The sequence below is a fragment of the Plectropomus leopardus genome, chromosome 18 (genome assembly GCF_026936395.1).
Source record: "Plectropomus leopardus strain MGB_pleo_1.0 chromosome 18, ASM2693639v1, whole genome shotgun sequence".
NCBI classification, from domain to species: Eukaryota; Metazoa; Chordata; class Actinopteri; order Perciformes; family Serranidae; genus Plectropomus; species Plectropomus leopardus.
In genome coordinates, this window is record NC_142193.1 from 468871 (window position 1) to 495615 (window position 26745).

General features: G+C 40.7%; 1 protein-coding gene across 1 annotated transcript; it reads right to left on the reverse strand.

Moving 5' to 3' along the window:
• Positions 1-26080, reverse strand: dus1l (dihydrouridine synthase 1-like (S. cerevisiae)). The gene is made up of 14 exons (XM_042505815.2): positions 25928-26080; positions 15184-15457; positions 8660-8768; positions 8474-8524; positions 8218-8330; positions 7961-8043; positions 7711-7814; positions 6288-6435; positions 5119-5215; positions 2180-2268; positions 1828-1997; positions 1700-1737; positions 994-1069; positions 1-640 (listed from the first exon to the last, which is right to left on the reverse strand). Exons 2-14 carry the CDS (start codon positions 15418-15420, stop codon positions 447-449), a joined length of 1509 nt encoding a protein of 502 aa, XP_042361749.1. The 5' UTR covers positions 15421-15457; positions 25928-26080; the 3' UTR covers positions 1-446.
• Between the last annotated feature and the right edge of the window lie 665 nt (positions 26081-26745).

Here is a 26745-nt window from a genome sequence, read left to right on the forward strand (position 1 = left end):
TTAAATCAAGCCCGTTAGGACAAAGTGTTTTACTGAATGGTTTAACGTGGCTCACAACTTTTGCTCATAAAATCTGTTTCAAAAATGAAAGATGACAGAATAAGTTGAGAAACTTTTCCAAAGGTCCCATCAATGTAATAATGTAATGTAATCAATGCTCAAGAAATTTACATCACATAAAAGTTTCTTTACACGTTTGGTCTGCTGATCAATGTCCATCCACATTTTCTTCTTTGCTGCAGTTACTCAGCAGCTGTATGTTCTGTATGTCCTGATTCATCCTTGATTACCTCTACATGCACACACTGAGCTTCAACTGCACCCCCCCAAAGCAGGTCTACACAACAGTCTAGCAGCTGATGTTTACTGTGATGAACGTTTGGACTCAACGCAACTCAATATGTTTCAAGGGTGTTAACCTGTTGTAATCAGAGAAATGACCTAGATTAGGTGGGACTCTGACATGCTGAGGCAGCCTCAGGCTGCACCTGCAGCTCAGGACTTGGATCTGGGACAGGCTGGAAAGAGCTGCTGCTTCTCTTTGTCTCTACTGCCAAACCCTCCGTCCTCGCTTCCTCCTTCCTCATGCCCTCCTCAGCTCTCTGTTTCTCTGCCTTGGACTTGAACCTCAGCCCATGGCCTGTCAACAAAAGGTTGGATTATGTTCATTGATTCTTGACAAATCATTTTAACATACGATGCTATGATGACAACACACTGAAGCATTCTCTTTGACTTTTTAGATATTTGTTCAAAATGTGTGCATTATTTTTTTTTAAGCAAAGAGCCAAAGCCAGAATCAAACCGGCAGCCGCTGCAGTGAGGACACAGCCTCTGTACATGAGGCGCCTGCCCTACCAACTGAGCTACTGGGCACCCCATGTGTGCACTGTTTTGTTGGAAATATGTCTAATGGTTATGACTTTTGATAGTATCAGATATATACGTGATAAAATAATTAGCACAGGCTCTGTTATCTGTGCATGTACTGACTTGGACAGTCTGCCACCTCCTTGTAAGCCTTCTTCTTACAGCAGCCTCGACACAGGTTGAAGACACATTTATTTCCCTGCAGAGCAAAAGAAACCGAATCAGGTCCTGAGGCTGAGCTTGAGAAGTCTTTACAGAAGGGCATCCTTTTAGATGTCTGCCTGTGAGTTAATTGTTTTAACTAAGTCATCATTACAACTTATTTTCATTGACATTGTACAACCATTTCTTTGAGTATTTGAGAACTGAGACACTTGTGATGATAAATCATAAACAGAAATTCAAATTGGCTTGAATTCTTTCAAAAACATGGGGAGAAGGCAATAAGCAACAAAAGAAGAAATGATCCCAAGATCAGTAAGAAATTGGCAAAAAAAAAAGGAATTGACCTGGAGAAAGTTTTTAAAAATTACAAGAATTATGTAACATTAATTTAAATATGTAATTATGATCATCATAAATAAATTTGTCCTTATCTTTTACTTTTTCCCTCCCAAGACATTTTCCTTAACATCTATTAAATAATAATCTAAATTTCCCCATGTCTTTCAATTTCTGGAACATTTCCTACCAAGTTGCTCATTGCCTTATGACCCATGTTTCTGAAAGCTCAGGGTTCAAGGGTTTAAATACTTGTAAAAGGTGTCTGACAACAGCACAAGAGAAGTGATGTCACTCCAAATTTCAAAGGGTTAAAGTGAGTGCTGACCTTTGGGTTCCCGCACTGCTCACATTTGATGTACTTAGCTGTGGGAGGAGAGGAGAGACACTGTAACATTAGACTTTTTTGGATGAGGAAGCCGGCAGTTTGAGGTGAATGTGGCAGGTTAGACTGACGTTTTTGCTCGGGACAGAAGTTCTTGTTGGGGTTTCGAGATCTCTTCTTCTGCTTGTTTTTGGAGAGTGTGTCTGCTGTTCCATCAGAGTCCTCCAGCGCCCTCTTTTGACACACAGCCTTCCTCATCTCTGGACCCTGGCTGTTTCCATTGGCAGCTGGCTTCTTTGGCCTGTAAGGCACAGTCAGTAACATTACTGTGTCACTTTTGACTGGTGCTAACAATTCGTTGCCCAGCTCTGCTGGAACAATCAGCTGTAGCTCACTTCAGTTGATGGCTATTCTTCCATGTATGATCATTGTATTAAACGTTTATATAGAGAAAAATTCAAACAACAAAGGGTGGTGACTCACGGCGGTCGGACATATGGCTGGCAGATCCAATGGGGAAATGGCAGGCCACTTTTCATCTCTTCTGCATCTTTTCCTTTGGCTATCTCCTCCTGTACACACACATACAGCACAGCTACTAATACAACAGCTATCTTTAATTCTCTAAGTATGTCTACTTTGCCCATCAGCAACACATTCATGCCTGGTCCTGACAGTCACACATATTAAATAGCTCTATGTCACTATGACAAGCTGAGTAAGCACCTCTGCTCATTTTCCCTTTACCCCTATAAAACTCTCCTCTGATATTAGCAGAGGTCGGTGCTCTTTATGTCAGATGAGGTGTGGCACCTTGGATACTCCGTAAGAAACCGGGTGAGTGTAAATGCAATGGCCGGTGATGAGATGTGATGATCAGGATAATGTATCAGATACGGACTGCATGTCAACACCAGGGCCCTATTTCAGAAAGCAGGCTCAACAAACCTGAGCCTGATTCCGACCTCCAAGTTGACTGAGACTGAGCAGAAAAACTCTGAGTTTTCAGTTCCAGAACAGCTGATCAGAATAAGATCAGTCAACTCTGAGTATGTTCAGCCTGAGAGAGGCGGGTTCATGGTGAGCAAAGAAAGACATCATTAGTGGAACGCAGACAACATGATTCACACTGGCAGGAAGCGGAGTTAAAAGCAGAGTTACTTACTTCACCCCACTAAATTAGAGATTTTAATGACTGCACATGAACATACCTTGTTTGTTTTTTTTAATCTAATAGGGCAGCTGCAGCTAAACAGCATGAGATGGCATGATGGAAAAAGATTGCAGAGTGTGTTAATGCGCAAGTTTTAAATACTATAAAGTTTATTGCGTCCCCTCATTCATCAATCACTTTTGCAATATGATGGCAATTCAGTGACGTGTCTTATTTTCCGGAAAGAACCAAGACACGACTTTCTTTTAAGTAGATATAGTAGTTGATATGAAGTAGACTATGAATATTCAGTATATTTATATTAATTCGGTATGAAGACAGCCCTTTTGTCAACCACCTAAAATGCATTCAGAACATCTACGAGTCACAAATAACACATTTGATAATTTTGCCGATTTGTTCGGTTGTCGGTAGAAAGAGAGAGATCATGACTAATATAGATATTTCCTCAAAGTTATTACAAAAATAATTTCACTGCATGTAATGTTTCTTAATATGTGATCAAAGAGAGCTCTACATGCTGCCAGCTGCCAACAAGAAGCTTCAGGACATCGTGAAGTTATCAATGTCAAATAAAGAAATAACGTTTCTCATTGTAGCCTCATTCACACACATACAGGTACAAACTATAAATTGTGATAAAGACAAAAGCAGCAGTGTGAAGAGATGATGGTGTAAAGAATCAGACACTGCGCCTGTTATTAGGTGTGCAGGGTCTGAGGCTGAATTAAAATGTACAAGTTTAGCACTCTAAATTGAAATTAGTCCATGAAGTTTTCCAACATGATTAACGGCTTTTATTTGCACATTTCAGAAGATGAAAATGTTTCTTTTGTAATGCCAGTTAAATTATGGCCTCAGTGTATGTTCATTAAATGTCTTCAAATAGTCAGTGAACAAAAAATCACTTCATTTCACCAGTGACCATAGTCATTTTATGAAATTATTTTCAATGGAAAAATGCAAACTGTGTTGTGTGGAATATACAGAAAATGTAGAAACTTTTTTTATAGATTAACAATGTTCATATATTGCAATATAATTTGCTATATCGTCTTATAATAGTACAAATCCATAACATGGTATATTTGATATATGAGGGTGGAGAAGATTGCTCAGATAAATGACAGACTGTGAAGAGACACGCTATCTTTAATATAGATAGTCCTGCCGGACTAAGATGTCTAATACGCCTCTCCTGACGCAACAGCCTTTAACTAATTTGTGCTTCAACATCCACGGTCTGGATTCAGAAAAGTACACAAAGTGTCTGTCCTCCCTGCTGCTCGGTCTCAGTCTCAGGCTCAGAGGAAGCAAACCTGTCAGCCAGCAGCTTTGCTTCCTCTGAGCATGTTGCCATATTAACTGACTCAGGGTGATGCTGAGCTGGCTTTGTGAAATGGAAAACTCAAGAGTTTCCCTCATCTCAGCCTTAACATAGTCAGAGTTTTCATAGATCCTGCTCTCTAAAATAAGGCCCAGGCGGCTCACAGTCCTTTCTGATGCCACACAAAGAGCACCAGCCAATGAATAATCCTGCTTACTGTCTAATACAAGTTTCCTACCAAAATGAGTACATATACGTTTTCAAATAAGGGTAAACTTGCTAAAAATAAGTTACTGACTGCTTTCCCACTGCCAGTAGAGATCTACACAGCTCTGCAGCAGATGGGTATGCCCTCCTGAGTGTGTGTGTAGGTTGTTTTGGTGTGTCTGTTTGACAACTCAGACTGGCTGGAAAACAGGTGAAAAGTAGAGAGCAGATATATGGAGACGTGGTTACCTCTCTTATATAGTATATCTCTTACTTATCCAGTCTCTCTTTCAAACTCAGTGCAGCAAACTAACTTGGATCAATGTTTTAGCCAGAGTAATTTGGCCCAGGTGTGAATGACGATAGTATGCTTTCTCATTGCATTAAAAAGCCAGATGTCTGAAGGGTTTTTGTGCAGTGGGAATAAGGCTCCACAGTGTGACTCCACTCATTGCTTGAGCATTGCATTATTGTTGTGAACTGAGAGGTATTCTCCTCTTCCTTTCCTAAACATGACTGCTGTCTGACCACCACAATCCAGACCGCAGATACCTGACACAATTTTGGTTTTTATGAAGCCATTTGCAATAGGGATTATTCAGAGCAGTTCAAAGTCTGTCTGCCTTTTGTTTAACCTCCCTCTCTGCCTCCTTCTCTCCCTCCCTCCCTCTCTCTGGTGCTGCTGTATATTTGTAAAGCTGTTGTTTGCATTACCTCGCAGCGCAGCCTCAGCTGGTTACTGACACTAGCCAAACCCTCGAGGGTCTTCACCTTGGCCAAGTCTTCTCTCAGGTCCTGGTGAATCTGTAGCCTACACACACACACGCAAACGTGCAAACGCACACGCGCGCGCACACACACACACACACACACACACACACACACACACACACACACACACACACACACACACAAAGAGAGGTAGAGGGGAGAGAGAGGGAGAAAGATAGCGAAAGAGCGAAAGAACAACACCAAATGTTTCCACCATTACTGAATACTGGGTACTAAAAGTAGTCACTCCAACATGCTATAAACATCAGATTTATGCTTTAGGGCTGCACCTTTTGCTTAGAGGTGATGAATTTACAGCTCTCAGAAACCTAGCATGACATAATCTCTGGCTTTTGTTTGATATCTAGTGTCTACGAAAAATGTTGTTGCACATTGCCAATTCATGTTTCCAATTCCTCATGGACTAAAATCTTTAGGACCATAACTTAATTCAAAATATTTCATGTTTCAAGCCTTTGAAGATGAGGAGAATGTTGTCTGTCTTGGACTAGTAACAGAGAGACAGTTGTCTTTCATTCCAGGGGTTGGATACGTGTATCACATATACCCTTTTCCCACCAAAATTAGCATGCGCACGCAGGATTTTTAAACACGGGTAAACCTGCTAAATATAAGCAATCCCACTGTATTCCCACTGTCACTGAACTCATCACAGGAGAGCGAGTCTGCCTCTCTGTCAGTTGACGTGTGTGTGTATGCTGTCCTGTTGGTGTGTCCATGCAACGTCACAGACAGGCAGGAGAACAGGTAAACAGTAGAGAGCAGCAGGAACAGAGCTCTTTTCAGTGGTTTCTTCCCATTAATTGTCTCTTACTTATTAAATCTCCCTTTAAATTTGGTGCAGACTACTTTGGAACAATATTTTAGTGCTGCTTTGGAGGACACGGAGAGTGGCATCATTGCATTTCGCCATTTAAGGAGCTGAAATTACCATGTTCACCCAGGGGTGACCCTTGTCTACTGCAAAGTCATTTGACCCGGGTCTGAATGCCGATTTTACATATTCCCATTGCATTAAAAAGCCAGATGTTAGTGGGCGATAGTAGTTTTTTGTGCAGTGGGAATGAGGCTATACAGAAAGAGAGACTTACGTGTGGTGCCAGAGCTTGAATAGGTGGGCTCGTACGTAGGACAGAGTGCAGGGGGGATACTGCTTCACCACCTCCAGATATTCCCCAGCCATCTCCCAAACTGGGGGGCTTACTCCTTCAAACAGTGCTGGGTTGTGGAGGTTTCCCTCTACATATAATATCAAGATGAACATAGAAATAAGTTTTAAAACAATGCATCTCCTGAGCACAACTACTCATTATACACCAAACAACCAAGACATTCAAAGCACTGGTGGGTGAAGAAAACAACATTTACATTGTTGTTACAATGCAATGTTCTGTTGGGAAACCTTGGATGTAGATGCCACTTAACCCCCCCCCCAAAAAAAACACCATTACAGACCAGATAATGGTTATGAAATAATCACTTCACCACCAGTGGTTGTAATGCTGTGGTTGATGGGTGTATATCATGTATTACCATAAGTGAAAGGGGAAAAAATGCGATGTCATGAGTCATCGCAGTAGAGTTGGGTTGATTTTCAATATTGCAGGTCTGGTCCAGGGTACAAGCTTAAACCAGTTAGATTTATGCAGACCAGCTGAACCGGCACCTTCTGGCAATTTTAAAAGTAGCCTCAGTTACAGCGCTGAATCCAAGCCAAATTGCATTAGTTATAAGCAATATAACAGAGTGATTAATATAATATCATGTTTGTAAACTTACTAATAGAGCAACTCGTGTCATACAGGCCATGTGGAATTTACAGCAGAGCCAGGGATGACAGAGAGGGGAGAGCTGATAGACTGTGTTGGTTGATGAGAGGAGCAGAGTTATTCTCAAAAGTCTAAAACTGCACCAATATGACAACATGTTGGATCTGAAGCAAAGGACAGAGCTGTCCTTATTGGCTGAAGGTGTGTGAGCTGAACTATAGTCATTCGTCTGATTCTTTCTATTTATCTCTGATGCTCACTTTGAAAGGGCAGCACTGGCTGAGGACCGGCTGATTTATTAAGTATAGAGGAATTTTATATACAAAACCTCCTTTTTTCACTATAAAAACTTAAACACAGAGTCAGCTGGCTGGAGGGAGATTGCCATGAAGCTGAACATTTGGGCTGAGGTAAATGATCACTAAAAGCAAGGTAGGCTATCGTTACTTGCTTTTGGCTATATATGTATATCACAATATAAAATGTGTGTTCTCTGGTTTAAAGAGTAACATGCATATTTAATGGGTATAGTGTGGACAAAGAGCTCCGGTGCTGCACGAGACCTCGTGATAGTTCGCTCGCTTTCTGTTGGCACATGGTGTCATTATGTTCCACTGAGGATTGACTGCTGAATCATGTGGGACACCTCCTAAAATTCCTAAAACAGTGGTGTTTGGGTTAATATCAACCAATTTGAACATGTTCACATTGGTAAAACTCTACATTGTAAGCACATTTTGTTCACCTGCACTCATCACTCCTTGCACTCCTGTCTCCTGAATGCAGCGCTCCACATCACTCAGGTGCTGAATGTTGCCATTGGCAAACACTGGAATATTTACTGCCTTCCTGCAGCAAAAATACAACAGTTACTGAAATGATGTTGTTGTTGAGTCATTTGGTTAAGTTGTCAAGTAGAGAGAGCTAAGCAGATGTTTATGTTCCAGATTTAATACAGTACATGTGAGGGATTAAAAGAAGTGATGACAGCTCACCGTACGGCCCTGATATGCTCCCAGTTAGCCACACCTGTCATGGCCCCTTTCTGGTCTTTGGTTCTGCCATGCACCGTCAGCAGCTGGAAAGATATTGGACAAAGACAAACTAAGGGCTTTTCAACACCTTTGTAATTCTTCCTAAAACTGCATTATATGCAGATTTTTCAATAAAATATAAAAATTAAGAAATTTAAGTAAGCTTCATATTTTTACAGATCAGTTAATCATCCTGTTTGGTTAAACACCGATCCCACCTGACAACCAGCTCTCTCCAACATCTGAGCATAGCGGACCGTCTTGTCCTTCTCCTCAAACACACGGATCTTGCATGTGATGGGCACTGAGAGCTTTTCATTGGCTAACCTGACTGTAAAATAAGAGTGAAATGTTAGGTAACTGGTGATCTGTGCTTAAGTGGTGCTATACTAATGCAAAAATTTGATTTTTTAAATAATTTACATTTTGACTGAGATTATCCTGGAGTCCTACGCTAAGTCAATGCAGACATACCCATTTTCTCTAACAGCTCCCACTCGTCTTGCAGAAAAACTCCATAGTGCCCTTAGAAACACGCATCCAGAAAAGTTAGTTCTCTTTTTATTGCAAGGTTTGGCATCAGTGTCTTTCCTTATACAACCACTGGGAGTCACTAAATTCAAAATCTAGGGTTTCATTTTCTGTAGGAAATGTGTATACCTCTCTTTGCGATCATCTGCGGACAGCCCAGGTTGAGGTCAATGGCATCACAGTAGTCCTGGGCCAACAGAGCTGCCTGAAGGAACACTTCTGGATCATTGGCACAAAACTGGCACACAGAGAATGCAACATTGTGATTTACTGGCATTACATGAGGAACACAAATATCAGTTTTGTTTTCTCAAATTTGTTCTTAAGAAAGGTCCTGAGAAAACACATCAGATTCTTGGTTTTTTTTTTACTATATTTTTTATAGATTTATATCATAGAACATACATGACGATAACAACAAGCACACACAATAATATAAGCATAACTCAATCAGAAAAAAAACAAAAAACAAACGGAACAAACAAAAACAAAACAGTGTAGGTCAATCAGTCACATAGGTAAAACTGATACAATCAAGGGGAAGGGGCATATATCCTTTATCAATTACCTGTCATGCTATGAAGAGACTGAATCAAAATGAGTTGTCCACTTCCTCCAGCAACTGGTAAATGTATCCATACATAGATTCAGGGAGAAGGTTAGCTTTTCCATATAATTTATTTCTTCTACAATTCCAATCCATTCCTCTTTTGTTGGGAGTTGTCTCGTTATCGCCATCTTCTCGTTATAGCTTTTTTACTGGCTGCCAACATTGTTCAAATTAAGTACTTGTCACTAGAATTGATTGTGGAGGAGATATTCTCAAGATATATTGTACAGAAATCACATTTAATCTCAAAACCCATTAATAGGTTGATCTTTCTTACTATTTCCCCCCAGTAGGGTTGGATCAGTGGGCAGTCCCAGAAGATGTGGAAATGATCTACCTGGGAGTGCCCAGATTCCCTCCAGCATTGTCAATCTCCTGACTGACCTTTCTGATGTTGTTTTATTTTTGGAGTAATGAAAAATCTAATCATATTTTTTCATATAAATTCCCCCCAATGACCTGAACTTGAGGTGCTGAATTGGGTTTTACAGATGTTCTGCCAATCCTCTTCTGAGATAGTCATTTCAGCTTCCTTCTCCCACTTAGATTTGATTTTAAGTGTGGAGCTCCCATTGTATGATTGTAGACATAGATTCTAGCCATAAGTTTTTTGTTAAGTTTAGATTTATATGCGTTGGTCAGAATGTTAACCAAGTCTGTGTTGCGTTCTTTTGTTGTTTTTATATTACTATTAAAGTGAGCCCTAACCTGAAGGTACCTGTCGAAGTCTTGATTTTCTAGGTAAAAGTTATCTTTAAGTTTTTGGAAGTTAACCAATCCCCCTTTGTCAGAAATGAGACATTATGTAGTAATACCTTTAAAGGGCCAATATTTGTATCGCCAGTCCATTTGGGCTTGTTACCCATTGTAACAATTTGATCTGATTTTCCAATTTTAATTTACGACATTCACCAAACTAAATGTTTAAGGATGTTTTTGTACTGTTTAAGTTTTCTTTTACCAATAAATACAGACTTTTGTCTTCAAGTAGTGTCTGGAGGTGTATTTCCAATTGGATTAAGTCTAAGTTTCTCCATCTAGCACTATAATATGGGTTACACCAATAAATCAAATATGTGCTGATTTATTATATTTCTCCATATTTGGCAGCGTTAACCCCCCTTCTTCATTAGGTAGTTGCAGTGTGCTATATCTAACCCTAGGTTTCAGGCCCTTGCATACAAATCCTGAAAACATTCTTCTTCACTCAATCAATTGTTTTGGAGGTATTTCTATGGGTATTGATTGAAAGAGAAAAAGTAGTCGAGGTAGAATGTTCATCTTAATTATGTCTATTCAGTTGTACAGGTCCAGTGGTAGTAAGTTCCATCTGTTTAAATCTGCCTTTATTTCTTTTGTGATAGGCGAGTAATTTGTGGTGTAAAGTGTCAAGTATTTAATAGTGTCATTGTCCCAATTGCAATTAAAAAGATTGTGTATTTGTGCTGTAGGTCTATAGAAAGATATGAGATAATTTGTGTTTTATGTGTAGTTTATAACCAAAGTAATGGCCAAATGTTTTTAACAAGGACAATAATTTAGGTAAGCATAAATCAGGTTGAGAAAGGGTGATCAATGCGTCAAGTGCAAAGGCAGGTCTTAAACTCAATGTTCCTAATCAAAGTTCCTTGTATTTCTTGATCTTCTCTAATTGCTTGTGCAAGTGGCTCAATAAATAAAGTGAACAGGCTGGACTTAGCGGGCAACCTTGCCTACAGCCTCTTTCAAGTGCCACAGGGTTAGATAAACTGCCATTTATTTTTATTCTGGCTGTGGGTAAGTAGTATAAGTCTTTTAAGAAAATAATTACCAAATTATTAAAGCCAAATCATTGCAATGTTAAATATAAATATTGCCAATAAACAGACTCAAAGGCCTTTTCCACATCAAGGCTAAGAACAATAGATTTGTCTTTACTTTTGCTCATATGGTCCATTAAGTGTAGAGCCCGTCTTATGTTGTCCTTTGTCTGTCTATTCTTGAGGAATCCTGTTTGATCTTAATCTATTATGTCAGAAATTATATTTTTTTATTTTTTCGCAATTATTGAGGCAAATAATCGATAGTCCAAAACTAAAACAGATATAGGTATGAACTGCAGTCAAATTTATCTTTACCCATCTTTGGGATTACAGAGATTATTGCCTCTCTCCAGGATATTGGCACTTCTCCCCCTGCAAAACCCCCTGTAAAATTGAAGCATTTTAATAATACTGGTGATAGTACCTCCCTGAAAGTTTTTCCAACGGATATCCATTCGCTCCTGGTACTTTGTTAGTTTTGAGTCTTGAAATGGCTGTATCCAGTTCTTGTTTTGTAATTTCAGATGTCATTATTTTATTCTGCTCTATTCCAATGGATGGCAGATCTAATGATTTCAGAAAGCCTATAATACTTGGGGATTCTTCTAGTTTATGGCACAATTTACTGGATTGTGAGTCTTTGATTTTGTGAATGGATCGTTCATCCCGTTTCCTTCTTATTATCCAAGCTAATAATTTTTTAGCTCTAGGCCCATTGTCATAATATCTTTGCTTAGTAAATTTAACTTTCATCTCCTCTAAGTCGTCATATATTTTGTTTAAATTTTGTTGAGTCATAGTTATCTAATTTAATAATTGGGGGTCATTAAGTTCCATATGCTTGATTTCTATTTTTTTTAGTTCACGCAGTAAATCATTTAGTTGTTTCTGCTTCTCCTTTTTCTTGATCGAAGACAACATTATAAGTTTTCCCCTGATTACTGCTTTGGCTGCATCCCGTACGCTACTTGGAGATACTTTGTCATTATCATTTGTCATTAACACTTACTCTTATAACCATGTAACATATACAAAGAACCAGAACAATATTCAAATCCAAGAAGCCTTTTTAAAGCCTCTTACATACCCGTATGTCTATGTTTTTAAAGGCAAGTCCAAGACCAAGAGAAAGTAGTGTTTTTTTTTCGTCCTTTTATTCTCTTTCTCGCCAGTTTCTTCATCAGCTGTCAGCATCCCTCTCCTCCGCATGTCCTCCATCGCCTCTTTTGCAGTACTGTATGTTGTGAGTCCTTCTTCATAAAAGACTCAGAGTTTAGCGAGTGCCGGTGTCTGGAACCTCAGTCCCTTTTCTTTTAACGCCTTCCTCAGCGGAGCGTATTCTTCTCTTTTCTTCATTATTTCTACCAGGTAATCTTGGTTGAAATAAACTCGCTTTCTGTTGAGATGCACCTCTTTTTTTTCCATGTGGTACTCAACACCAGATCCTTGGTTCTGTAGACGAGGAAGCTGGCGATCATGGATCTCGGGGCGGCTTGTGGCAGTGGTTTGGGTCTGAGTGATCTGTGACATCGTTGTATTTTCAGGTCAATGCCTGGGAATTACGGTGAACTCAGCGTGAAGAATCCTCTAAAAATGGGGAAAATGTTTGACCTTTCTGGGAGCTCTGAGACTACGCTGCTACTCATCTTGCCGCAATACACCAGGTCGAAAACACATCAGATTCATGACATGATGTTATGTTGCAGAAATATTTGGACCTGGGTTCTTATAGTCAGTCTGTTGAAAGAGCATGCTGGTTGAGCCTAATTAGCATAGGTAAATCCCCATAAAAGGGCATGAGACTGCAGGGCTGTGTGCACACAGATACCATCTTTCTATAGTCACTTTTGGCCATGCTGAGTCAAACTATACTGCACCAAGTTCCATCTCCATCGTCAGTTTAGACGCACTGTCCCACACTAAACCACGCCAGAGATGGACCTTCTCCGGAGTAGAACCAGAAACACAAACACCCGCCCTCAACAGGATGTCATGCCAACTGCAGCCAACCTGCAAAGACCCCCCCCACCTTCTCATCCTGAAACAAGTGTGACCTCTGTCTGCAGGAAAGCAGAGAGGACGAGATTTTCAAAGTCTCTGTGTGTTCAGCTCTTAGTGCTTCTGTAGCCTTTAACTGAATCTCTGTGGTTTGGGGTTTTGTTTCTCTCCTGCATCCTATTTGTACTTTATATATCTACTTTATTTTACTGTTTCATGTTCACATTTGAAAGTCTATATTTAGCTACAATTTGTTAGCAGCTTTTCCTAAATAAAAACAAGACTACTGATGTGGCAGGGAGAACAGTAAAAGCTGAAGAGAGGCAGACATCAGGCTCTTACTGCACCAGCGCAAACAGCTCACCTCCAACAGGTCGACTCTGTAAAAACTGTAATATTTGGTAGCGTCAAAAGTGGATAACAGATGCATGTGATGCTAAAAATACGTGTTAAGGACGGTACACATGCTTTGTTTTTTGTACGCTTATTTCTAATGTTTTCAATGGAGCCGTGCAGCAGGTATGCTCGTAAGCCACACCTCCACTACGCTGCCGTTTCCAAGCACTTATTTTTGCACCCTGAGTTTAACTTTTGGAACACAGCAGCACATACAGCATGTCATGTGCACACACTAAAGAAACTGCTGGAAGAAGATCAGCTTAGCACCCAGGATTTCTGCTTAGAAAGTTGGCACAGAGTGGACACGAGTAGCACCCACACCCAACCTCATGTTTTCCAGGCGGTTAAAGACCTGGCATGTGCATGGTCCCTTTATCAAGCACCGGACCCACACACTGCAAACTTCATGCATGATAGCAGCACAACTGTCAGGACTGAGGACAGAGACGAGCACCACAGTGCTCTCCAAGCTGTGAGTGTTTACAGAGAGAGACAGACAGGTGAAGATGGACCATTTCACAAAGTTATCAATAATGTACTCTGAACTCTCCTTTGTCAGTCTTCATCCCGTCTGCCTGAAGCACTTTTGATATTATCTAACATGATCAAACGCTAATTATTAGATGAACCATTCCCATTAACATAACTGATGTGAACTGAGGCGTTACTGCAGTTTGATTTAAAAGGCCATATTGCTTTGTAAAATAATAAAAAATAATTATTAATAAATGTTGATGTAACAGCAAATAAAAAAACACTGATGAATGTTACAATCTTGTTAAACCCATTTACTTAAAAACTGTGAAAATGGGTTTTAAGTAGGGTTGTAACAATTCAGTCAACTCATGATTCCATTCAATTCACGAAACTGGGTTCCTCGATACATTTTTCTCATAATTTCTTTTAATACAAAATGAGATTACAGAAAATTATGACTGAAAAATATTCTATTAATTATTTCAAACAAAAATTAGACAAAATACTGCATCTTCTGTTCTTTCTGATATCAAATTAAAGAATCCCTTTTTATTCTGAGGTAGAGTATAAATGCAAAACACAAACTATGCAATGAATGCATTTCTGGACTTTCATAATGTCCCCTGCTGTTAAAAAAACAAACCTTTCACATGGGACAAAGGTGGAGAGGTATGCTTTTTCTAGAGGGGAAAGCAGTGAGGGTAAGTTTGAAGAACTATGTTGGTTATTTATTACTCGTATGTGATAAATTGGGTACTCTCTTTGGCTCTTGTACTTGTTTGGGTGAGTGGGGTTGTAAATGTGCTTGTCAGTGTGGTTTGGCCACATAGTTGTCGTTACGGATTTCTGACCGGAGCTCCTCACGATCATGTCAGCTCACATGCTGCATCATATTTGTGTGGTTCAACACCCTCTTGCAATATTTGCAGACTGTTCTTGTCTTTTCTGTTATCTGACTTAATGAAGCTCAAATGCCACCACACTTCGATTTCAAAGTGGGGGTTGCATCTTCTCTTTCAATATCGCCTGTCACGGAGCCTTTGCTTATGTCTCTAGTCTCAGACATGACGTAGGACGTTGAACACGTACTTCCTCTACTGTTTGAAAAGAGTATTGCAGTTCATTTTTCCTCTCACAGATTTGAATCTCACATATTTTTATTGGTTTTTAACTGCCTTGCGATGTATCGTTACATCCCTAGTTGTATGAGGAAATTTCTCCATAAGAGTGGTTGGTGAATAAGGCCCAGTGTTTATGTAAAAAAAATACAAGACATGCCTACTGATTAGCCTGTAACAACTGCATATGAAAATCAACAATGGTGGGTAATGTTCGGGTCTACAACCATAATATGTAAGTGACCTCACCTGCGTGATGAGAGGTCTGTCCTCTTCACACACCTCATTGTAGAGGTTTTCTCTCCTGTAGTTGGCGTCACGAACAAACACCTGAGCATGCAGCATGGGGGTGTAGCAGAGCTGAGCACCGTGCCGGCGACTCAGCAGGCGCCAGGCCAGCTCGCTCTGGTCCACCATGGGTGCCACCACAAAGCGTGCTCCTTTCAAGGTCTTCCTCCAGAACTCAAAACCCTGGAGCTTGGCCATCAAAGTTGTTCCAGGAAGGACAACAATAAATAAAAGACTGCAAAAAACGGAAAAAAGAAGGGGTTTACACAAGGAAAGTGGACACACTAAGGAAAGCTATTCTGGGAAATGAAGAGTTGAATACTTCCAGATTTGGATGGAGGAGCACACAGTATTTCCACCACATTTCCTCTCAGCCTTAGAACTTAACTATGGAATTCTGGCTGCGGGTAAGTAGTATAAGTCCAACTGTGTTGGACTCCAAAACATGACAATGGAAGGAATCTTGAGGCAAAGTTATTAATAAAATGTAGGTTCTGGTTTAAGGTTCTGTATGCAGCATTGAAGGAGAAATTCACCAACTAGTCAGTGCTAATGGTTAATGCAGTCAGCTGAAGCAATAAAATTCCTCAGTGTGTGCTGTACTGACAGAGAATCGGGGTTACTAAAGTGGTGCAGTCTTGCTTTACCCAACTGAGACACTTAACAAAGATCAACTCAAGTCAGCATTTCCAGTGCAGATTTAGAAAAGGTGATCCACACTTTTTTTCCTCCAGACTTGATTACTGTAATGCACTTTAATCTGGCATCAGCAAGTGTAATATACAAAGACTGCAATTAATCCAAACCACTGCTGCCAGGGTTAAACTTGTACAAAGAGCCCTTTTCGACGCTCACATTCAAATGTATCAAGTGAAATGACCATGGAAATATGCGGTGCTCCATGCCAACTTCATGGCTGGCGTAAGCACGTTTCTACTGCTTTTGATCTGTTGGCGACACTTAGAGGTGATGCTGGGAAACTGTTTATAATGAGAGACACACAGATGAACTTCGAACACATCCACCTGTCAGCAATTGGATGAGTGTATAAAAAGGCGTGCGCAAAATGGTGCAGACAATAATGTTAACAACAATGGCAGCTATAGCATTAAAAGAAGATTTTGAAAATTGCGCACTGTGAAGAGAACGCATTTTTAGAGACCAAGAGGATGTGATGACTGCGCGATGACGACTGGCTCATCAGCTGCTCTAGTTTTCCGAGTGAGATTTTCTTGGAGCTGTGCAACACTAGCTGGCAGCTTAGCTGCTAACGAGACAGCCACAGTCCTGCCTGCTTTGCCTGACTTCTTGCACTCTCAGTTCCTTCAGTGTTCATCATGACCTACTTCACCTGGCTCTGAATCCTCCTGTCATGTTGCTGATGAACTTTTTACACCACGTCCTAAGCTAAAGACAAATAGCATGCTTACACTCTCCACGACTAGTATGATGTTGAACTATTCCAGGACCCAACTGATGAAATGCAACAATTGTGAGACTCATCAAACAACTTGAACGCCTTCATCGATCCAGCTACATTCACAGAAGCTCTCGACGAAAGTTTGTTTACTCCCAGTCTGGTCACTGCTTTCCATCACTCTGGTCAGCCGTGTGCACCGCCACATCTTTCCCACGTCATCAGAGCACTGTCGCTTTTCGTACTTGTAGCCAAGGAAACAGAGCATCTCCACGACACACGGAGCGGGAGGAAAAACGTGGAGTGGACTTCAGTCTGCTTCGGCCAATCCAGAGATTCATTGCTTCATCAAATATCAAAATTGAACTGTTGAATGCACAATCTCTCACAAACAAATCCTGTCTCATACATGACCATATCCTGGACAAGTCTCTGGACAGTGCTGACGTACTGACGTGCTGCGGTAAGTGTGATATCTCACTTCTGGTGTATCTCTGTCTGTGCCTCTGGTAGCATCTCTGTGCTGCTCCTAAGAGCAGGCCCTGCAGCCAGAGCAGGCGATGTCGAGTCAAATTTGAAGCTGCTGGCTAACGCTAAGCGTAAATACAGTAAGATTGTTATTCACCTTGGTGGCAATGACACCCGGTTACGCCAATCGGAGGTCACTAAAATTAATATCGAGTCAGTGTGTGAGTACGCAAAGACAATGTCGGACACCGTAATCTTCTCTGGACCCCTCATTTGTGGTGTCCAGCAAATGATGTGGGCTTCGTTAATAATTGGCACTCTTTTTGAGGTAAACCTGGTCTTATCCGGATAGACGGCATCCATCCCACTTTGGATAGAGCTGCTCTCCTCTCTAGGAATCTGGCCGAGTTTATAAGAGGCCCAAAGCCATGACATCCCAGAGTTGGGACCAGGGTGCAGAGGGTCCAGTCTTACACGCTTTTCTGAACTTCTAGCAGTCACACAACCATATTGTAAATGTTATAAAAACGGTGTCTGCCCGCCGACCACTTAATTTCTTTAAATCTAAAATAAATAAATCTCGTAAAAATTAATACATCTCCTGTCAAACAGCATCATAACAGGAGAATCAAATGCGGACTCTTAAACATAGATCCCTATAACCCAAAGCTCTTTTAGTCACTGATTTAATATTGGATAACCACATTGATTTATTCTGCCTCACAGAGACCTGGCTGTGTCCTGATGAGTACATTAGCCTGAATGAATCCACTCCTCCTGGTCATATAAATAGTTACGTTGCGCGGGACACTGGCCAAGGAGGGGGAGTCACTGCTATTTTTGATTCAAGCTTAGCAATTCATGCTAAAGCTAAACTAAATTATAGCTCATTTGAAAGCCTTTTTCTTAGTCTTTCTCACCCATCCTGGAAAACTCAACAGCCCATTCTTTTTGTTATAGTGTACCACGCCCCCGGCTCTTACTCTGAATTTTTTATCTGAATACTCTGAGCTTATATCAAGTTTAGTGCTTAAATCAGACAAAGTAATTATCATATCAATTTTAACCATTCACATGGATATTAATAATGATAGCCTTAGTTCTGCTTTCTCCACGCTATTGGATTCAATTGGCTTCAGTCAGTGTGTACATAAACCCACCCACCGCTACAACCACACCCTGGATCTTGTCCTAGCATACAGCATCGATATTTAAGATTTATTAGTCTTCCCCGAGAATCCTGCTCTGTTATTTAATAACTTTGAATTTTTTATTACTCGAGTACAAGTCCCCTACAGTAAGAGTTATTATTCTAGATGTCTATCCGATTCAGCAGTGGCTAAATTTAAGAAATTGATTCCTTCTGCATTGACATCATTACCATGTCTTACAGTGACTGAGAATACTCTTAATAACTAAAGTCATTCTCAAATTGATTGTTGCTGATAGTGCTACTGGCTCACTACGATCAGCTCTCGACTTTCGCACCTTTCAAGAAGAAAATAATGAAACAAAGAAAATTAGCTCAATGGTTTAACCCCCAGATTTGCAAATTGAAACAAACATCGCGAAAATTTGAGAGAAACTGCCGTTCAACCAACCTGGAAGAGTTCCATTTAGTCTGGCTGGATAGTCTTAAAATGTACAAAAGAAAGAAGAAAGCCCTCCACCATGCCAGAGCAAACTATTACTCATCATTAACTGAGGAAAATAAAAACAATCCCAGGTTTCTTTTCAACACTAGCCAGGCTGACTCAGAGTCACAGCTCCATAGAGCCTTGTATTCCTTCAGCCCTGAGCAGTGATGATTTTATGAGTTTCTTTAATGATAAAATTATAACTATTCAAGATAGAATTCATCACCTCTTGCCCTTAACTGACCTGACCCTGGACTCAGGTAGCTTGGATATAGCAGCAAGGGCTGGAATTTATTTGAACCGTTTTTCCCCCATTTACCTTCGCCGACTCTATACTCTGATTTCTGCATCTAAGCCATCAACACGCCTGCTAGACCCCATCCCAACTAGGCTACTTAAGAAAGCTTTACCCTTATTAGAAAATACTTTATTAAATATAATCAATGTGTCTTTATTAACGAGCTATGTACTACAGTCCTTTAAAGTAGCTGTCATTAAAACTCTAAAGGAGTCCACTCTCGATCCTGAGATTTTAGCTATAGACCGATATCTAATCTCCCCTTTATTTCTAAAATCCTTGAGAAAGTGGTTGCTCATCAACTCTGTGACTTTCTCCAAGGTAATAGTTTATTTGAGGACTTTCAGTCAGGCTTTAGACTTCATCATAGTACAGAGACGGCACTAGTAAAAATTAATAACGACGTATTGATTGCTTCTGATTCAGGTCTGGTCTCTGTTTTAATCCTTTATATCTAAGTGCTGCTTTTGACACCATTGACCATCAAATCTTGCTGCATAGAATGGAACAGTTAATTGGCCTTGAAGGAACAGCACTAGCCTGGTTTAAACCTTACTTATGAGATCATTCCAGTGTTTCCTCTACACTCATTTAGGAGTGGCGGGCCGCCACTCCTAAATCCTACCCGCCGCTCCTTCAAATGTCGTTTTTTTTTTTTGTTTTTTTTAAATTGCAAATACACCACCACCGCATCACAGCACAGTCCTGCACTGCGTTGGGTGTCGCGAGTGCTGAGGCAGATAACTATCTTGCTCCGTATCTACTCTTTGGGGTAGATACCACCGCCCCCTCCCACCCCCCAACAGAACTAACTGGTGCCGACGTTAATTAGCTACTGGCATCCAGGCATCAGGTCGGAGAGTCAGAGGAGTGTCGGCTTGAAAATAGCGTGCAACTTACTGGAGAAAAGGTAGACTTATTAGCTTAAGAGAACTTATAATAGATTTTATTAGTTAAATAAACATTCGCAAAATATTGATGGCCAGCTAAGGTTACGTAGCTTAAGTTAATTGGGCCCGGTGCCAACTCAACTCAGTGTCGCTAACGTGAGTAAACTAATTGATAGCATTAAGCGATATACACGCCATGATGTAACTGCTGACTGCATTTTCAGATGAGCTTGTTCAAATATTTTTCAAAGAAGAGAAAGACACCTGATGAGGATGGCGCTAGTCAGGTATCATTAGCCTTTTTACTGACTCAAATTATGATGGTTAGGTAAAAAATTATGTTCACACTTGTAATCAAATGTGACGTGAGTGTAAATTATCTAACGTTAATGTTTTATGTAATGGTATAAGACAAGTAACAGACAGGGAGGAGCAGTGGAACAAAGTGAAGGAGAGCAGAGTACAGGAGGGGGAGTGCTGAGTGAAGGAGCAGGAGAGCAAAGTGATGGTGCAGGAGAGAGAGATGAGAGTAGAGGAGAAAAACATAAAGGGAAACACAGGCTATCAGGCTGGGACCCTAAATGGGTTGAAAAAAATAAATACATTTTAAAAAAAATTATTGTTTCTATTTGTAGGTGAAGCCTGACTTGAGAAACAGGCTGCAGGGGGATCACCTTGCAGCATGTATGCTGCTGAGCATCAACGGGCCACCTCTTGGGGAATTTCCGTACAACAGAGCCTTAGAGCTGTTCTACAAAAAACCAAGAAAAATCCATTGTTCTGAGCCTGGGTGCAAACTTTGCCACTGATTACAGCCCCATCAAGAAATTATTATTTCTTGTTTTTATTATTTTATTGTTGAATTTTTGTTATTATTTTTTATTTTTACATTCAGCCTTTAAAAAGTGTCATTTGTTTACGCCGCCACGGCTCCCCGGAGAGCCTGCCCCCGCTGCTGAAAAAAATCCTAGAGGAAACACTGCATTCCCAAATTGTTCACATCAATGATCAATTCTCCGCACATACTAAGGTCTGCTTTGCAGTGCCACAAGGTTCTGTGCTTGGACCAATCCTTTTTACTTTACATATGCTTCCTCTATGCAACATTATTAGAAAACACTGGATATTTTCATTGTTATGCTGACATTACGCAATTGTATCTATCTATGAAGCTAGATGAAACTGACTTTAAACATGTCTTAAGGACATAAAAGCCGAGATGAGCCATAATTCCTTGATGCTGAATTCAGACAAAACTGAAGTTATTGTTCTTGGCCCCAAACACCTCAAAAACTTTCTAACAATGCAATTTCTCTAGATGGCATTACCTTGGCTTCTAGCACTACTGTATGGAACCTTAGAGTTTTATTTGATCAAGATTTAACTTTTGCCTCCCATATAAAACAAACTTCAAGGACTGCTTTCTTTCACTTCCGTAACATCGCAAAAATTAGACATATCCTATCCTAGACAGATGCTGAAAAATTAGTACATGCATTTGTCACCTCTAGGCTAGATTACTGTAATTCCTTTTTATTTGGTTGCCCCAACAAATCACTTAGGTCTCTCCAACTGGTGCAGAATGCTGCTGCTTGTGTTCTAATGGGAACCAAGAAACAGGACCATATTTCTCCTGTTTTAGCTTCATTGCACTGGCTCCCTGTAAAATCCAGGATTGAATTTAAAATCCTCCTCCTTACTTACAAAGCTCTAAATGGTCAGGCTCCATCCTATCTCTCACAGCTCATAGTTCCTTATCAACACTGAAGATCACTGCCCTCTGAAAATGCAGGATTACTTGTGGTTCCCAAAGTTTCCAAATGCAGGATAGTAATCAGAGCCTTCAGCTACCATGCTCCTCTCTTATGGAACCATCTTCCAGTCTCGGTTAGGGAGGCAGACACCGTTTCCACTTTTATAATCAGGGCTGGCTCAGGTTACCTGGACTAGCCCATAGTTAGGCTGACATAGGTTTAACCTGCTGCAGGACTTTCTAAAGGGTTCAGAGAGCAGTGGGACTAACACTGCTCTCTGACCCTTACATTTAAGCCATAATAGCTGATTAGTGACCCTAGTTTCATTAGTGTGTATATTCCTGGGGCACAAGTTCACTTGTGCTCAGCTGAAATCCCCGTCCATGTGACAGGGAGGAGGGGGAGGTGGCAGATATTTTGGCCCGATACAGCGGGGGTGGTTTTGAGTCCGTTCAGACCTGCCACTCTGGCTCTGCTTCCTCTCTCTTTCTTTCTTTTCAATTATTGCTCTCTGGCATTAACATTTAAGTCGTAACTGCTGATGAGTGACTCTAGGATCCTCATTGACTGCTTATCCTTTTTACTGCTCACCACCTTGGGTACGTTGAATTGCACTATGCTAATCCCGTTGGCTCTCCGGAGCATTCCTGCTCCCTTGTTTCCTAGCTTTCCCGGATCCTGGCCGTAACCCTGGCTGTGCCTGATTGTGGTGATATCTGTCCTGGCGCTGTGACCTTGCCTTTGGTGGCTGCACTGATACAGGGAAAAACTTTTACCTGACGCAAAAAAACCTTACATTGAGAAGATTCACTTTATCAAAGGAGAAGTTTCCTATGAAATACCAAAAGAAGACTGATTGTGTGTAGTATAAGCCTACACTGCGTCCCAGTTTCCAAATGTTAAATCTTTAGAAGCCCACGTTCAGTTTACCAATGGCTGGGTACACGACCTGGAACATTTTTTTTAGCATCTGGTAAAAGTTTTTCCATGTACAATCCACTGTCTTCTGAACTACTTTTCAGCACACTGAGTGAAAAATGAGCGTAAGATAACCAATACTGCTTCCCGTTACCTATTAGCTGTTAGCTATTCATTTGCTGGGTGGCCACACAATATGGCGGTTCTGACCCAAACAACACCCATAATGCACTGCATGATGACGTGCATGTCGGTTGCCAAGCTCTATTGCCAAACTCCATCCAACACTCACCCTTTCTGATGCTAAGAAGCTTGTCCATGCCTTTGTCTCCTCCAGGCTGGATTACTGTAATGCACTTCTCACTAAGGTCCCCAGCAAGAGACTCCAGAGACTCCAGTATGTACAAAACAGCACTGCACTCTCACTCCTGATGAGAGTGCGTAAATATGAGCACATCACACCCATTCTCCACTCACTTCACTGGCTTCCAATCTCTGTCAGAATTAAACATTAGGTCTCCCTCCCTACAGTATCAGAGCACTGCGCTGCTGTCAGACTGTCAGTTGTTTGCTCAATGACCATAAAACGCCGCTTGACTGCCAAATACTCGGCTGTATTCTACAGTCAAAATCATATCATTCACTGCATTACATGACTGTTCAACAGTTCTGCTGTTGCAGTGTTTTAGCGTGAGATTTGCTTTGGTGTCATGAGAGCGTGAAATTGATGATGACAGATGTATGTCACACGCCAGGAGGGTAAGAGTTGGGAACAGAGTTGAAATATGTGTTAAAATGCAGAATAATATACTGTTAGATGCAGTAACACAGCGGAGGAGAGCATCTTCCTCTGGAGCTGTATCTCTGATCATTAACACATCCTCCGTCTGCAGCTCCGCTGATACCAACAGTTTGTGAAAAACCTTGCGCTGCTGATTAACAAACAGAGAATTCTGTCTTTACAGAGGCACCTAGTCCAACACTGTAACATGTAATATTCACTTCAGTTTCATAACTTCTTCTACAGCTGCCAACAGCCCACCATCACTCCAAGTTAGAGAATGGGGGAAATCAAAGCAAGCGACCCCTAGTCCTCTGTGGAGATTATGTGCGTTCGGGGGCTCTAAATCGGGAAAAAGACGGGAGAGATGGGACCTAGGGAGGACACCGGGAGGGGGCAAGGAAAAACGGGGGTGTCCCAGGAAAATTGGGAGGGTTTTTGTAAGTTTGTTTCTACTTCCTAAGGGGAAAGATAGCTAGTACAGTGAACTTTATCATCCTACGCAAACCTTGCTAACTTTTAGGCCTGGCGGGGTGTCTCTAGTCTCGCTAACATTTTCGGGGAAACACTGCAGATTTGCAGCATATGGGATACAGCGGGAAAATGCTTCCACTAATGTGCTCATTTAACACAGTTGGTTAGAAGCTGCCTCCCCTGTCTTTGCTTTTGGCCAGAAAGAGAAAAAAACAACATATACATAATTGGAAATAATTAAAACTGGTTCATTCGAGTTGCCTGGTGGCTCAGTGGATGGAGGGCCCCATGTGCAGAGGCTGTGTCCTCGCTGCTGCAGCCGCAGGTTCGAGACCAGCCTCTGCCCTTTGCTGCATGTCTCCCCCTCTCTATCTCCCCTTTCACGCTCACACTGTCCTGTCAATTAATGGCAATAAAAGCCAAAAATAATAATTAAAAAAAAAACAAAACTGGTTCACACTGTTTGAAAAGGCTTTCTGGAATCAAACCATGATCTTTTTTTGTCAAGGCTGTCTGACTTGAAGACCATAATCCTTAAAAATGGATTAAGAACAAGATCTTTGCACTAAAGCATAAAACTATAATAATATAACTATAAAACCATATATAATAAGAATTGTCAAGGATAACAGACAAAACAATTGTCTTTTGTAGGTCACATTTTCCCCACATATGCAACATGCTAATGTTATTAGCATAAGCCTATGGCTTATGACTTTTCCTCTACTCATAACTTAACCAATTTACTACTTTTTATACTTTCTCTTACTCACCCCTGGTTTAAGTCCCTGCACCTCCTGACAGAACAGTATGGATGACTTTCAGTCTACATGCACGTTTTTTCAGTCAAGATTGCTGAAACAGAGCATCTAACATCACATTAGCAAGAAGTCAGCCAAGTGGCCCAGCATGGTACTTCCTGTGTCCTCAGTACAGCTTTTGTTAACATATGAGGTGCGCAGTTGCTCTGAAAACAAAACATTTCCACACTGATGATCTATTCCTGAATAAACAGACATCCTAGTCCTAAATTTCACATAGAGCTCCTTTAAATGTGCAACCACTGACTACCAGAGAAAGTTTTTTTCTGGCGTGTGTGTATCTCTACTCTCTTTCCAACTGCAGCATGAGTCTTCTATACAGCACAACAACGTCTTCATTTTGACACAGTGTGGTTTAGTTTACTTAGCAACCGTTAAAGTAAAATACTTTATTTGGGGCTGGGTAATATATAACAATATTATATTGATATTGTGATATGAGATATCTTCCAGATAAGTATTGTCTTATATTTCAGATATCATAATAGTGTAAGTGTTGTATTTTCCTGTTTTTGAAGGCTGCATTAAAGTAAGGTGATGTATTTTTCTGGTCCATTATTTACCTATACAAACTTTGGCATTACATTTCCATTATCTATGTTTATTTATCAAAAATCTCATTGTGTAAATAATATGTTATAGCACCATTACGTGTTTTATGAAAAATATCCTAATATTTGATTTTTTTCCCATGTCTCCCAACCCAGTAATTCCGTCTCAGGTAGTTTAGTGGCGTTAATCTGCGGCAGCAGTAAACACAGAAACCTTCTATCTGTCCACAGTCCCTGCTCAACAGAGTCTTCAGCTGGGACACTGAGGGTTGCTGTTTGACTGCTTTTTCTGGACAGACTGAAGCTACATGTTGATACTCAGTTCCAAAAAGAGCGACGCACTCAAATCCTGCAGCTGACGGAACGTGCAAGTTTAGCATGATGTGCACGTGTCTCCGAACATCAGGAAGCGACGTCGACAACCTCATGTCTTTGTTGGTTTAGAGTGTTTCTGTCTTTGACTTTCTACTGTCAATACTCGTTAGCTTTTTACTGCCTGGTGTTGGTTAATGTTAGCTCTGTGAGCTGTGAAGCTAACTGCAGCCCTGTAGCACATGATGTCCACCGCAGGACACACATACAGCGTGCAGTACAGCTCTGAGTGTCTCGGTGTCTCTGCAGCGTCCGACAGGGCCCTGTTCAGCTAACGCTACTAACTCTGCTTATCAATGTTTAGCTTCATATCAGTGAGTTTACCTTTGATGTTGTGAGGACTTTGCGGTGGTCCTGGTGCAGCACTATTCCTACTGAGTGCAACGGTGAAATACCACCGGTGAGAAACTTCTTCTTCTTCTTTGAGCGCTTTTGGCGGTTGGCAAAAATGCTTTGGTGTATTTCCGCCACCAACTGGTTTGGAGTTTGGATCAGAAACTTTTTGCTTTTTTTAATGGCAGGTGGCAACTAAAGCTTAAGGTGAATTACCGCCACCCACTATGCTGGAGTGTGGCCAAAGTTCCCTTATTCTAAGGAGATCCTTCTTCAATACTAAATAAGCTCTTGAAAAAAAAGTTACTAGGGTTTTCGATCAATTGTGACCAGGGGGAAGGTAGGTGGAACTCAAAGTCTACCTGGATTACCCGTTAATTTTAGAAAATACAGGTTTGTTTGTAAAAATGACGTGGTGGACATGGCTTCCAGTACAAATATTTGAATGTTTTATTCCATGTTTTTGGTTGTAAACAACTGCTAAAAATGGGATTAAAAGGTGACTTTAAACTGAATTAAAACAGCCTAAAAGTAAATTTAAAACAAAACAATATTTAAATAGTTAAGACTCAAAAACATGAATTAAAAGTAGAGATGGCAATTTCAACACCGAAAATCGAACTGTTTCGAAACGTTTTGTCACTTCCGGCTTCAGCACATAGTTTAAGATGAGTTTCAAAATGTCAAGTGATTGGTACCAAACCCGGAGAGATTAAGTCTCCATTAATGAATGAAACCATTAAAATGATCTACAAACTCACCATAGCGTAGCATGACCAAGACCAATGTAATCAGATTACATAGCTAAT